This window comes from Nicotiana tabacum, chromosome 21 (assembly GCF_000715075.1).
Source record: "Nicotiana tabacum cultivar K326 chromosome 21, ASM71507v2, whole genome shotgun sequence".
NCBI classification, from domain to species: Eukaryota; Viridiplantae; Streptophyta; class Magnoliopsida; order Solanales; family Solanaceae; genus Nicotiana; species Nicotiana tabacum.
This window is the reverse complement of record NC_134100.1, coordinates 84732702-84747631: the sequence shown is the minus strand read 5'-3', so window position 1 is coordinate 84747631 and position 14930 is coordinate 84732702. Positions and strand designations below refer to the sequence as shown.

General features: G+C 36.1%; 1 protein-coding gene across 2 annotated transcripts; it reads right to left on the bottom strand.

The window, feature by feature from the left end:
* Positions 1 to 2443: 2443 nt before the first annotated feature.
* LOC107778178 (DNA polymerase I B, chloroplastic/mitochondrial) lies at positions 2444 to 11762 on the bottom strand. Of its 2 annotated transcripts, none has more exons than XM_075241505.1 (12): positions 11283 to 11762; positions 9405 to 10459; positions 9080 to 9267; positions 8224 to 8915; positions 6938 to 7394; positions 5613 to 5708; positions 5150 to 5242; positions 4873 to 5067; positions 4562 to 4654; positions 4251 to 4463; positions 4039 to 4128; positions 2444 to 3225 (listed from the first exon to the last, which is right to left on the bottom strand). In XM_075241505.1, the coding sequence occupies exons 1-12, from the start codon at positions 11405 to 11407 to the stop codon at positions 3064 to 3066; spliced, it is 3459 nt and encodes a 1152-aa protein (XP_075097606.1). In that variant the 5' UTR covers positions 11408 to 11762; the 3' UTR covers positions 2444 to 3063. The 2 variants fall into 2 exon arrangements, with proteins under 2 accessions (XP_075097606.1, XP_016453870.2); XM_016598384.2 differs by having other exon boundaries at positions 9080 to 9271; positions 9409 to 10459.
* Positions 11763 to 14930: the final 3168 nt, after the last annotated feature.

The following is a 14930-nucleotide window of genomic DNA, read 5'->3' as shown; positions in this document are numbered from 1 at the left end:
GTTTGGCTAAGCTTATAAGCTAGTCAAACTAAGCACCTTTTGGCTTATCTATGCGTTTGGTAAACACTCAAAGTGCTTATAAGCTAAAATCAGTCATAAGTCATAAGCCGGTCACCCCCAACTTATGGTTTTTCAACTTATAAGCACTTTTAGTTTGACCAACACTTTTACTAATTTATCCTTAATAATATTTTCTAATTCACAAAATACTTTTCCCAAAATAAATTTCTTAACTTTCTCTTCATTCCATATTCGTTATTAATTCTTTTCTTTACAAAAAAAATTTTAATTTATAATCTTTTGAAAAAGATTCAAGGGTATTTTAGTCATTTTAACAAAAGAATAGCTTATCAGCATTTTTTAATCAAACACATCAACTGCTTATTATCAATTTCAGCACTTCTATCCAAACACGTAAATGCTTATTTTAAAAATCAGTTTTAGCATTTAAAAAAATTTTTCGACACTACAAGTTTATCAGCTATTTACAATCAGCTAATCCAAATGGGCTCAAGAGTAAGGGAGTATAAAAAGTAAATGACAAGGCATCAAAAGTTATAATCAATATATATATATAAAAAAAAATGAAGCAATTTCGATATCAATAATCAGAGTGGCGCAGCGGAAGCGTGGTGGGCCCATAACCCACAGGTCCCAGGATCGAAACCTGGCTCTGATATGTGAATGTAGTAAATCAGTAAGCTTCCTATCCACCTTTTTTTGTCCCTTATCGCCTTTTTCATTTTTCATTTCTTCTTTTGTTTAGTCCATTAATATCAAACAATAAATTCCTAAATTTGTTTTCTTCATTTAAATAGCTTACTGAAGATAGAGATCTTAAGTAGTATTTCTTAGATAAAAAGAGATATGCACTTCTTTTTTCTCTGGGTTGATTGGTGGGATATAATGGAAGAGCACTCGCGATTTAATTTGAAGTTAACACTTTACTACTTTTCTTTATCTTTCTGTTCAATAACAAATGATGGAAAGCAAGACACACCTACAGCCTTAACTCCATGTTATTTTATATTCAACAAGAAAATACATTACGGAGCAGGAGTTGGATGCTGGTTATTGAAGAGGTTCAGTTTAGAGTTCAGGGGGTGACAAGACTTGGGAGATATCAAAAGTGAAAATACTAACATGAGTAACAAAATACGTGAAAAACACAATCGTCTACCAATGGAAGATTTTTTGCGTTCAGAATCTACTCGAATCATATTTTTAAGAAACATATCGAGAGAGAATTAGATTTTGGTAAGACAATGTATGGTTGGCAAATAAGGATCAAATATTCAATATTATTTCACAAGAGGTAATTTCATTCAAGTAACGGTTTAAAGGAGATTCTAGTGAAGACCTCCTTAATAGTTCAAATGATCACCTTAATAGAAACAAGAAACCACCAAATATCAATCCAAAATCAAATTTCTTTGAAGATTGTACAATTAGAGTGGACCAATTTCACCAATATCAAAGAAGTAACAGCCGACGTTAACTAAGAAACATTTGGCAGCTTTGATTCCTGGGCCAAAGCTGAAATATGTTCAGCTCAACAGCAAAATACAGTTTTTTATCCAAAGGGGTGGGGGGGAGGATTAAGGGAATAAAACCAAAATATCATCACCAATTCTTAGTTGAAATGAAGTTAACTAAATGCACAATTAGTTAGAAGCTGGCACGGAAGCTGAGCATCTTTATTGTTTTTTACTACAAACACATGAATAATATTTTTGACCTAATAATAGACATGTTGATTTGTTTGGCTTGCAAAAAGAAGGATAAAAGGGTACTAATCATGCCGAATTAGTATATATATATATAAACAATTATGTTCTTCTAACTGTAAACAACCGTATTATTAATGTTGTCACATATATTTGGTATGTGATTAATGATGCACTGTGATTGAAATGAGCGAAAACCATAAGGGATTAATTTGGAAATTCAGAAGCTTTGTCATATCTACTAAAGTAATTTTGCGAAAGAAATTGAGGAATTTAACGTCAAATTTTGTGTTCTACTCTGAATCTCAAGATCCTCCACCAAATACAAATATACAATAAAATAAACTAATGTCCACTTACAAAAGTTAAAACTTTGATACTAATATACTACTAATTAATTTTCTTTCTATTCAAGTGTTTGGTCCACCATTAACTCCTTCCATTCATCTCAATATTGTATTTGTAGCGCCAAATCTCCTACCACGACGTCATGGTTTTGGCTCATTTTCAATTATTACAGAATTAAAATCTTCTGATTTTTAATTTAAAAAGAGGTATTAGAAAAAAATGACCATGGAAGAAGCCCTTGAACTTGAAGCTTACCGCACTAATACTCTTGATATCATTAGGATACATAAGTTTATTTATGTGATTAAGTTTGATTACAGGCAATTACACATTTAGTTTCTTCAACGGCCAAAATCTGTAGGTAAAACTTTCAAGCACAAGAGAGAGGATACATAGCCTTTCTAGTTTCATATGAAAACATTCTGAAGAAGGGTAATGGTACAAAAAAGAATAAGATGTTGAAAAAACTCTAGGCCAAGAAATATACACCTATGTAGACAATATCACAAGGGTAAGATGTACTTTTACAAACATTTTGATCTCAGAATAGGGCTACATACAACTTACTCAAAAAGAAAAAGAAAAAGAAAAAGAAAAGTTAGTATTTACATATGTATTAAGACCTGTTGAAAAAATGGACTAACAGCACTAGATTCTGGACTTGACAAAAAAGCAAAGATGGAATCGAGGCAGCTATGGATTGATGGTCGAAAGAATCATCCGTTAGCTGACACGCTGGACTTACCTCATGATTGGGACCATGAGATCAAGTTAGATTAATCTCTATACATGCGAGTCATGGTTATGGCTTAATACAGCTTGTTCAGACTTAAACAGGGGTAGATGCGAGATACAGGTCTTGTAAGAAATTCCGGAAGTTGGAAATTGGGTTCCAAGGTTATGGGCTAAGGTCAGAGGGACAAAACAAATGCAGGGAATGGAGCGGAGTTGGATAAAAGTCCATGTATATGTCGATGAAATCCATCATTTACTTGGCAGAATACCAGTTTTTGGCACATTTAGAATCAACAGATAGGTCAACTCTGAGAATATTCTTTCCACCAAAAGGCTTGGACATGCAGTCAACCACTATTGCCATTGCTTCGTTTTCAGATTCTTCCGGCCCTTCCAAAATAACTTCATCATGAACCTGTTCGAAAACAAATGATCAAGCACAATTGTTCGCTAATGACAAACGACGCAAACAATTAACTGGGACTGCAAAAAAAATAAAAAAAAATAAGACACATACATAAATATTCTCCATCAAAAGAATATGGAGAATGATCCCAGCAGTCATATTTTGGATTGTTTGGAAGGAAAGAAATGACAGATGTTTTGATGGAATATCAACTCCAACACATTCCCTAAAAGCTAGATGTTTAGTTAGTTTGTTCAGCTGGAACTTTCTTTCCACTGTTAATAGCGTTGACACTTTTTTGGATTTTGTTAGCTCCCTGGTTCTAGCATAGGTACTCTTGTACCGGAGCTTACAATGTTTTTTGTCTTTTGTACGGGAGCTAACATAATTTCTGTTCTTGTAATTTGGCATCTTCCCGATGCCCTTTCAATGATATTATCTTACTTCATCAAAAAAAGCTATGCCAAACATAAAAATATAAATATGCCATATGCCCTTTCTGTTACAGGAAAAATGAATCTCCCTCCTAGTAACCATTCATCTTCCAACATTCCTGAAATTTTTGGTTATAATCTTTTCGTCTGTAGTTACGCACAACAAATGGCAAACCCTATACCCCAGTTAAACAGACATGCGTATCAAACTCAGCATGAGATCAACAGGTGAGCTCCAAAGTTGTAGGTGAACAGAGCCCGAGATATTGAGAGATACACCCACAGCAAATATGATAGCAGAATACTGTTTTTTCTTTTTTTATTTATTTCTCACTTTTTCCGTTTCTTAAAATGAGATGAGTCCAGTAAAGGGCAATGGAAGATAAACCTGTAAAAGCAATTTCCATCCAAGCTCCTCTAGTCGTGCATTCTTTGATATCTCTAACATGGCGCACATAGCGACATCTGCAGCACTTCCCTGTCAAAAACTTCAGAAGTCAGCATGACATACGTGGCATGCAGACAACTTATTAAAGAAAAAAGAAGGGAGAGACGATGGCAACACACACAAAGAATACAGCGAAGTGTATTAAGATGGACCTGCACTGGAGTATTTATAGCAGCTCGTTCTATGTGACCTTTTACAGATCCAGTTGCATTTTTTACTGATGGGAACCAGCGTGCCCGTCCTAGAAGCGTGTGAACACGTCTGAACTCGCGTGCTTCAAATTTGCGTTGTTCCTGCCAATCTGACACTTCTTTTCTATCACTATACCACCGATCAACTGTTTCCTTAGCTTCCTTTATGGATACCTGAGTATGATAGTATTCATTTAGCTCATGCAGACCCAACAAATTCTATAGAAATCAAGGTAATTAAATAGATATTTTGTCTCAAAATGCTGAAGTACCTTCCAATCGCGGGCAAGTCCAATTGTAGTTTTCCCGTACGCAATTGAAAAATTGAGCATCTTTGCCTTCCTTCTTTCAGAGCCAAAAGCATCCTGAAAAGGAATTTGCATTATACTGTATCAAAATCCCAATAAATCAAATATCTTGCACTAAAATTCTTGTTCCTTTTGAAGAAACGGAATTTTCCCTCTTGGAAGTAGCTCACAAGGTGTAAAATACAATGGGTATTAAATCCAACAACTATCCTGTCTTCTACATATTAAATCTGAAAAGTTTCACCATCCACAATAAGTAAGTGTTTTGCAATTACCTTTAGAAGAGGAACTGGAGGTTTTTCTTCACCTGGTTGAGGATGCCACTCAAGAAGTACCTGACCATTTTCAACGGCTTCACGGATGTGAGTATACATGTTCATAGCAGTCCTTGAATGGAAGTCTCCACCAGCTTTGAAAGCATCCAACATGCTCTTACAGTTGGCAAGATGTGCAAGAATCCTAAGTTCCAACTAATTATAAGAAAAAATGTCAATATTTTTGCAACCAATTCAAAAAATAAAAACTAAATATAACTGGTAAGCGGCTAGATACCTGCCCATAGTCGGCCACAATCAAGGAATTCCCTTGTGCAGCTACAAAAGCCTGACGAATTTTGTACCTATCTTTCTCCAGAGCAGGCTGGTTCTGTATTGCCAAGAAAGAACATTTGAAGCAACATTCCAGTCAAGCAATGACTGATGAGTAGTTTGGCGCAAAAAATAAAAATAAAAATAAAATGTGTAAGGTCTAACAAAAGTGACAGACTGCTGACCATTGAAGTTCTTACATGATATCACTTTACTTGAGCCATGAAATACAGCATGAGCCCAATTAGCGATAAAGGAGAAGCACATTTACGACATTTTTGTAAATTTATAGGTTAATATCAAATCTTGAGTTCAAGAAAGAAAATTGTGAGAAGCGACATCTAAAACAAGACAAAAAGTGGCTGATGGCATATCTGTGAAACAAAATACATGAACAGTTAAGAAGTCAGAGTGAAATATAAATAAACCTGTAAATTTGGTCTCCTCGCAGACAGGCGCCCGGTTTCAGTGTTAATGTTCAGGGAACAATGAATTCGTCCATTCTCACCCGATACATCTTGGCCCTGAGATAGATAGAGCAATGTCATTAAAAAGAAAGCTTCGACTTCAAAATAAAGAAACCTAACCCACACTGCCAATTAGTTCAAGAAAAGGTACATCAGACGGTATCTCTTACCCAAAAGTAGAGAGGTGCAATTTGTGACTATTGTGCTGCTACATCTCTAGAGAAAAATTATTCAAGACATAAATTTTTGGAAAAAAGCATGACACTTGGGAAATGAATTAACTCAGTTTTTGCCTCAAAACCATCTTCCATGATGTTACGGCTACTCTAGCTTCAACCTCAACCAAACACCTTGTCGGTACTTCCGTCTCCACTACATTGCTAACCTATCAAAATCAGAGTCCAAAGAAAGCTCTTGAGTGTCCTGTCCTACAGAGAACCCTGATTCATTGATTGTGAACACCTAGACACCTTACAAAAATGTGAGGTAACAAGAGTAATCCATACTAAGGCCTGATTAAACAGTGAGTCGTGAATAACTCGGTCACTGCAGTTTTTGTCGCTCAAAATGACAGCACCCGAGGCAAAAATGTTTCTCAGAGATTCATATATGAAAGAGGAAAGCCGATCATCATGAAACTTCAGGAAATGTCATTCTCATGCGCTATTACAAAAGCAGAAAAATTATTTTAAACAATCAGAAAAGGATTAGTATTTTCTTTTTTTTGATGAAGTATCCGTTGAGCGGGTTATCCACACCACAGTGAAGACTTCATATTGTAGGAACTTTCCCACATAGACCACCCATGAGATCAGTGCCAAGATAAAACCAAGTCAAATTTTTTATAGATCAGTTCCTCATCGCAAACTTTCGGTTTGTCAACAAGCATGCGGTGTATGGTAACATCAACAAAAATGACTCTTGACTATCTTCTACTGCATCTCTCCATTTAGTGATAACTGATTAGTGATTACTATCACAGAGGTAAAGGATTCCTTGAATTTTCTACTCGATATCAATGATTGCTAATCCTTCTGAGTTCTGACCATTTAATTTACTGTTTTACCAGCAAGTTTTGACTAAGATATAAGGTGACTAATTCCCAATTCAGCCTAAGATGGAAAAATCATAATCAAGTCCAGAAATTTATAGGAAGAGAACATTTAGTAGCATATCATTTAACAAACAAATTCTACAGCCAAGTCAAAATTGCCCTGAACTTCTTAGGCTGTTCCATGAGGAAAGACTATATACCACATCATGGAAAAGAACACAAAGCAACTTACTTGCAATGGGAGTATAAAGTTGGATATTAAAGAGTCTATGGAGCACATTTCACATAATGCTGCAATGGCATGGCAGGCCTCAATTCCTTTCTGCCCACCTCCAAAGGCATTGTACGCTGATCCATAAATAGAAACTTCTGGTTCTTGACTGGGAACTTCATTATTTGTAGCTAAAGCTTCATCAATGCTTGTTTCAGGATCTTCCTCAGCATTGTCATCCGCTTCATCAAGAATATCAAAGTCCGCAGAAACTTTGCCAGAGAGAGCCTTCAAAGCATCCCCACTAACAGAAGGCCAGCCACTGGCAGTGTACATCTCAGTGTCGATAAGATCACAAATTCTATGTAGTCGGATTTTACGAAATTTGGTGGGAGCCTTCTTTCCTTCTTCAATTACTTTATCAACATTTGGAACTTTGAATTCTTTCTCATATGGTAGACTCTCATCAGAATTCTTTCTGTTCAGAAATTATTTTTGGAAAGAAAAAGAAAATCAAATGCAAGGTATTTTCGGACTGAATAAGCATAAGACAACCTGAAGAAAAAACGAAACCAAAGACATTATATGCTGCCATAGCTTAATGTGAAATTGTGGTAACATACTCCAACGCAAAACTTCCAGGAGGTTAACTGGATTTTATTGTAGTTGTATAAATGGCATCTGGAAATTAACAAGAACATGGATCCTCGAAAGTTGAATCTCATGCACGAGGACGCCATCACCTCTCGTAGGTGAAATTTGAATAGAAGCAGCGCAGAGATTGAAATATAGATGCTCGTACTTGGTCTTTTGGTTTAGCTATTTAGGTACTATACTCCGACTCCTCAATTCCCTCCCTTTTGTGGGAGCTAGAGTTTTTGCAATGTATATACTTTACACCTCCCATGTACCTTAGATAAGCAATAAAATCTAACTTTACTCAATAACAATATAAGATAGGATTTGCAGAGAAGCTTATGATCAATAACAAATATTAAATCAGCAAAAGCATGATTGCATTGTGGCTCATGTTCTTCATGTGGTGATTACACTTTATGTACATATTTTATTGCCCTGTGTGTCATTGCGGGATTTGCCAAGGAAAGCTGCTCAACCATAATTGATTGCATATAGCAAAAATCAATAATATTCTACACTGGTGAAAGAGTACAGAGGGGGATGCTATTTGACTACCAGACACACAGATGAACGAGAAATGTGTGATATGCAAAATGCAAGTTATTCGACACACTAAACATTTAGATTAAGTTTCTTCGCAAGAAAGTAATTTTTGGAAAGCTTTATACCTATTCTGGATACCACCAAAAAACAGCTGCCGCAACTGTGTATCACTTCCAACATTCATGTACTTTGAATCAGGACAGTACTTAGCTGCCCAGTTACGAAATCTATTAGCAGCAACCTGCTGCTCAGCTTTAGCCACTTTCTCAATCTCAGCAAGATAGGCACGGTCAACCAGCACACCCTCGGTTTCCATTTGAACTAGAAGCTCACCAAATGGACGCCAGTATTTCTCATAAAACTCATACATTGATCCTTTACGAACTCCATCGAATGTCCAGATCCGTTTAGACAGTTTATTCTTCAAACTCTCGTAAAGCATCAATGTGCTTATGGAGTCTAGTGCAGAATAACAAATCCATAGTTCTCTTTCAGTTTTTTGCAACTCTTCAACAGAAGGAATGACAGTAACTTTACCCTCAGTTCCGTCTTTCTTCAGCTTTTTCCGACCAAAGATCGTTTTCATAGATATTTTACCAAACAGACCTTCACCATGGAACAGCCTTTCAGCATGGACCGGTCTAGCATCACGCATGACAGTGGAATCACCTGTTAGTGCCTCTAGTGAATAACCACCTGAAGTTCGCCTAGAGGAATCCCAAAGTCGTGCCATGTGCATTGTGTCAGCGTGAAAGCCAGATACTTTAAACCCATAGTTCTCGATGACATGGTTGTCAAAGCTATAATTGTGCCAAACCTACAGAAAAACCACTGCACATTATAATTTGTATGTTAATGGTATATGATATGATGCAGTAAATGACACAAGCCATGAACAAAGATCTTCAATAGACAGCCACAAAAGAAGGCATTTGGAGGAACAAACGTAACCAAATTAAGTAACCATCATAAAAGAGCTACCTTTCTAATGGATGGGTCTTGGAAAAATGGAGCAAATTCAACTAAGAGGTTCTTGCCACCTCCATCAAGAACATCTACCCAGATACAAGATTTCCCATCACCAAAATCAGCCTCTGGTCCAGAATAAATACTGAAGCATATAATTTCTCCATGATCAACAGGTGTTTGCTGCTTAACATCAATCTTTGCTACCTGCGTATGATTGATCAAAAAGGGTAAATAAGCTCTAAAGTGGCTGAGCGACAAATTAAATTGCAAATGAAGAATTCTCCATGTGCATGGAAATCTCAAGAAATCAGAAGAACCAAACAAAACTAAGATAGACGTGCCTCTGTATCACACGCATGGACGAGATGCCTGTACCGACTTGTAAGTTTTCTGACAATTTCCTTAGCTGCTGATAAATTGTCAACTATATGAACTTTGTCATACATTGCACCCAGCCTCTCACGGAGGGAAACCTGACTTACACCTGATCCTTCATCACTGACAATCCTAGTCTTGGTTCCATTCACGACATCAGTTGCCATGGATTGAATTGCATTCTTTTCCATTTTATTAGTTGCACGCTCCAGGATAACCCCTTTTGCATTGGCCTCAGCTCCATTCATGACATCAGCTGTCACGGCTTGAATTACATTCTTCTCCATTTTATTCATAGCACGCTCCTGGATAACACCTTTTGCTTTGACAGTAACTACCTTGGTCTCGGTCCCATTCACACTGTGTCTTAGTTGATCAGATGCATGACCCTCCCTTAGTTTATTTACCTTCTCCAACTTTGCTTCCATAATTTTGCTTGATAATTGCCCATTAAGATGGGAATCTTTTGATAAGGGTTTGTAATGAGATACATTAGAACCATCAACCTCATTTACTGACCTAGCTCCATTGACTCTTGAATGGTTAAGACCTACAGATAATTGTGGCAAATGGTTTTCATACTCTCTCCAGTTTCCAACTACCTTCTTTTCTCCTCCGGCAGGGTTATAAGGTGGTTTGCTTTTTGAAGATAAGTTGCCTCCTAAAATACAGGTTGTGGCAGAATAGCTAGAGGTGATGCGTTCACGCATCATTCTCGTATTGACTTCAGTTGGAACATCAAAAAATTCATCTTTCACCTTCCGATTTGTAGAGGCACTAACATTGCAATTTGCTGCTGAAATCTTTTTGTAACTATTATAAGAGCTTTTAGCTTTAGAAGCTTTAAGAGCATTAGTTTCAGTGATCCATCCGTAAGTACTGTCTTCCTCAATTTTATGTTGTAGTCCACTAGAAAATAACTTCCTTTCGTGACTTGATATTTGTTTAATGGAATCGCCAAGCACTGCTAAGCTGAACGATGCATTTTCTACACTCTGAGTTTTGCAATCTTCCCGCCTGCAAATGATAATCAGTTTTGAATAGAAAAAGAACTGGGACTTGGTAATCTAACATTCAATCGCTGGCATTGTGCTTTCTATTCTCTCCCTATTCATCAGATCATACATTGTCGAAAACATATTCACATATATCTTAACTGGCATAAGTATCTGCATTACAGTGGTGAGTGGACAAAGAAGCAAAAATTCCTCTTCGTCAAAGAAAATAAGTGTCAATTTTTACAAAATAATATGATGGGATGATGTTTCATGATCAGCAATATATTCCAAATTTCCATAATCAGCACAAAGTCGGCACCCTCCACACACCATAAGTAGAACTTAAGAAACAGCACTAGAATAATTCTCCACTGTGACCTTAGAAAGCTGATAATTGGTCCACCATCTTCGTCCTAACTGTAATGCCAACTATCTACTGATACTTTTTACAAAGTAATTTTATTAACAACTTCAAAAGCAAGGACGGGTGTACAAAAGTATCACTCGACTTGTTTCTAAGTGTCTAGGGAGCGTATAAAGTCTAGTAGTATATTCTCAAAATCGTTTACAGAATCCTACTGCACTTTTGCAAGCATTTAAACTTTACAAAAGACAAGGGTAATAAGTAAATTAAGAAACAAAAAAAAAAATCAAATAGTAGTATTCACACTGCATTCCAAAACAAGTGGCAAACAGTAACCAAATAAAACAAAAGTCACACAAATGTTAAGACATTTAAGACCACAATCAAAAGTACTTTTTCTTAATCAGCCAAACTATGAATTGAAACAGAGAAAGTATTATTATAATAAAAAGAAAAGGTAGAAAAGGGAGGGACAAACCTGTGGAGGGCTTTACCAGAAGAAGCCCAAAAGGAGCGAGAAGAGGAGAAGGAATGAGGGGAAAACCAAAGATAAGAGGTGGGTTTGAAAGGGGAAGACTGAACTGAGAACCCCAAGAATGCCATGGCAACTCTGCTTACTAGCAGCTTATTGCTCAAAAGAGCGGCCGTCTTTATAATAAATAAATTAGTGTAGTGTATTTTGTATTTTTTGATTTTAACCACAAAAATAAAATGAACAACTAAAGGGGGTGAGACTGTAAAAGTAAGAAAAATTTAGGGTTTTACAAGGGTTTATTTGTTGTTTGTCTGGACGTGGTAGTGGAGAAGCAGAGAACAGAGACCATATGTATACAGTACACTCTTCTGTCTTCTATACTTACACTGTAAACATAGAGGGGGAGGGGAAGAGCAAAGAACAATTATTGTATTATTAGTAGCTGAGTCGTCTTAAAACCCTTTTTCCTCTCTCTTCTGAGCAAAAAGAAAAAGAAAAGCCCTTTTGCTCGCTGGCACGGACATTTATTTGACTATGTTGTCGTCTCGTGTTTTTTCTTTTTTGTTAGTTACTCCTTTTCAATAACCATGATCCATCGGATGGATTCTCCTTAATGCCTTCCCGATTATATGTCGCACACGACTTGCCTAGTACGGTTTATATTTTCTGTGTGATTTACAGATTATTACATAAGATAAATTTATCCAGTGCATACAAAATATTCGCCGCAGAGTGATCACCCGAAGGACAGAGGTGTGACAGAGATTGTAGATGCGCGTTCTCCTCTTACCCAAAAAAACAACTAATCTTAAAAAAAAATTTCTTAATGAAATAATTTATAACCATATAAATATTTATAAATTATAAATACACAGACAAACTCATAAACTTGTCCCTATTTTCACCTAGACACTTAAACTCACCCCATGACGTATTGAACACTCAATCTCTATTTAGAATATGGGTGTTTAACGGACGGCCTGGACCGAGCTGGACATGGGAAAAAACAGCTCGTCCGGTTAGTGGGGCGAGCTGGTTAGTGGGCTGGGATTCCGTGCTGGTAGTGGGCTGGGATATTCCGGGTTTTGGTGGGTCCGTCCGGGTTCGGGCTTATCGGTTCCGGACCGGGACGGGTTAATTTTCTTTTGTTTAGTGTATTATGTTTTCTTGTTCAATGTAATTGTTACTTAAGTGTTTGCAAATTTTTAAATAATAAAATAAGTATTTTAAGGTATAAAATTAAACTTTTAAACTTTAAAATTTAAAGTTTTAAATTTGAAAATTGAAATTAAGTGGCCATATAAAATTATTTAATAAGATCAATATGTAAGGATCAAACTTCAAAGGCTTTCATTTCATATTTTCATTGTATAATAATACTTCAAATTAACTTGTCTTATAAATTAACACATTAAACTTAAATAAGTTTAACAAATTCAAAATAACCCAAATTGTCTCAAATTAACTTAAATACGAATTCCTAGAGGACGCACAAGACAACCCTTGATATGCTTCCTTAAACCAGTTGTGCCCTCCCACTTTCGATGAACATTAAAGACTCGACCATAGTTCTTGCACTCTACTTTGTGAACTTCTTTATTTTCTTCTACCACCTCAAAGTGTTCCCAAATACGTGAATGCACTCTAGAAGCACGGGGCATGATTTAACTTGAACCTAACAAAAATGGTAACCACACTTCACTTGATAATTGTAATTTTTTAATGACTACCGTAAATAATTGATAAAACTTGAAATCTTAATTAATTGAGAACTTGAGAGCAATAAGCAATTCAATAATCAAAAGGGAATTGAGAGAGAATTAGAGAAGACGAAAAGACCAAGTTGTGAAAAAACGAAGAAGAGGGGGGCTATTTATAGTTATTAAAAGGTTAAGAATGTAATTTATCAATTATTAGGGGGTGGAGGGGCTATTTTAGTAAGGGGACAGGCCGAAATGGCTAAAAGTACAAAAAATGATCGTTGCCTAATGGTCATTTTTTATTTTGACAGATCAGAATTTAAAAAAAAAATTACAACATAAACCGGATTGGACTGGGTTGGACCAGGCTGGAAGGGTTAGCGGGCTAGCCGGGTTCCGGTGCACCAGTAGCCAAAAAAGACCTGACCCTGTCCGGCACAACCCCTTACCCTAGCCAACCCGTCCCACCCCTTACTGAATCGGGCTGACCCGGTCAAACCGGGTTATTAGTCGGTCGGGCCGGCCCAATTAACACTCTTAATTTAAATTGTGCCAATTAGACACGACAAGCTGGAACAGTTGAGAAAACAAGATGTGTGTAGCTTACTCTCGGGTGATATGGTAACAAGCCAATAAAAATTGAACATGTGGCTCTTTTTATCTTTTGAGCATTAAAATAGAAAAATAATATACTCCCCACGTACACCTTCTTCTTCCACAGAAAATTATCTCTATTAATTTATGGCTTTCTTCTGTTAGTTTACAGTAGCTTTTTTTCTCTCTTTGTTGGTCTTCTTCCTCACACGAGCTTCTTCTCTTTTTTAAGATCTTCCTCTGTTAGACCAGATCGGGGGTCATCCTCGCCGATCTCATTCATCTGTTATGGCCAAGTTCTATAGATTTCTGGAAAAAATTTCATTTTTTATTTGATGAACAACACTGAATCTGTTATGGAATATATAACAACTAATTAAGAAAAAAGCTTCTTGGTCTATTATAATGAAAGTAAGAGTTATATTTTGGAATAAACCAACGACCTCGCCTCAATAGCCCCAAAGAGAATAACAAAAAATTCTTTAATAATTATAAAAGTAAAACGAAAATTAAAATACTGTGATGAGCTGAAAATTTTTTCTCCAGAAGCTGGGTATGCATTTTTCTTTTCTTCTTCCTAGAGCTAGGTATGTATTTTTCTTTCTTTATTGATGGGTATTCGTAAAGTTCTCTATAAAACTTTGTGTTGGGTTTCTATTATGTAGCATTTGTTTTGGTGAATTAAAGGAGCTTAAGCAATTTTGTAGTGCGTTTGGCTTCATTGTGAAGAAGAAGACCATTTTAGCTCTCCTTTTTAATGTACACGCGCTCAAAATAGGTGAGATTCACCTTTTGTGTCATGTGAGCTTCTTGTGTCTAATTAACACAATCTAAACAGAGATTGACTAGGTCGTGGGGTGAGTTTAAGTATCTATGTGAAAAAAGAAGGGACAAATTTAGGGGTTAAAAGTCACTCTCATTTCTCTTAAACTTTGTACTTATTCAAATAGATTCGAACAAATTAAAATGGAGGAAGTATGTCTTTTTCCCGTTGCCTCGTGTATTAGCCTTGCTTTTATTGTCGCACCTAAATCCTAACATTATCACAATATTGTCACTGATATATGGCATTTTTTAATTGAAAAAAAATGACATTTTTCATAAGAAAAATTAAGCTAATAAGAATAGGGAAAAGGGCCTAATATAACTCTCTACTTTCATATATTGTCTATATTTAACCTCCATTATACTATCGGGCCAAATTTATCTCTACAATCAGCAAATTTTTAAAAATACCCCTTGATATGTTAAGTAATCCAAACTTTTTCAAATTTCTTTTATTTAAATCACGTGTTGTTCTTCTTGGACCACTATTTTTTAAAATAATTGGCATTTACCTGCTTTCTGAATTAGAGAA

Bases quoted from the DNA above. Each gene is read 5' to 3' on its own strand.
- LOC107778178 (XM_075241505.1), bottom strand. From the start codon at position 11,407: ATGGCATTCTTGGGGTTCTCAGTTCAGTCTTCCCCTTTCAAACCCACC. The intron at 9,268-9,404 runs GTCTATCTTAGT...ATACGCAGGTAG, and splicing joins TGCGTGTGATACAGAGGCAC to CAAAGATTGATGTTAAGCAG. The intron at 5,243-5,612 runs GTTTATTTATAT...TTGGCAATACAG, and splicing joins CGAGGAGACCAAATTTACAG to AACCAGCCTGCTCTGGAGAA.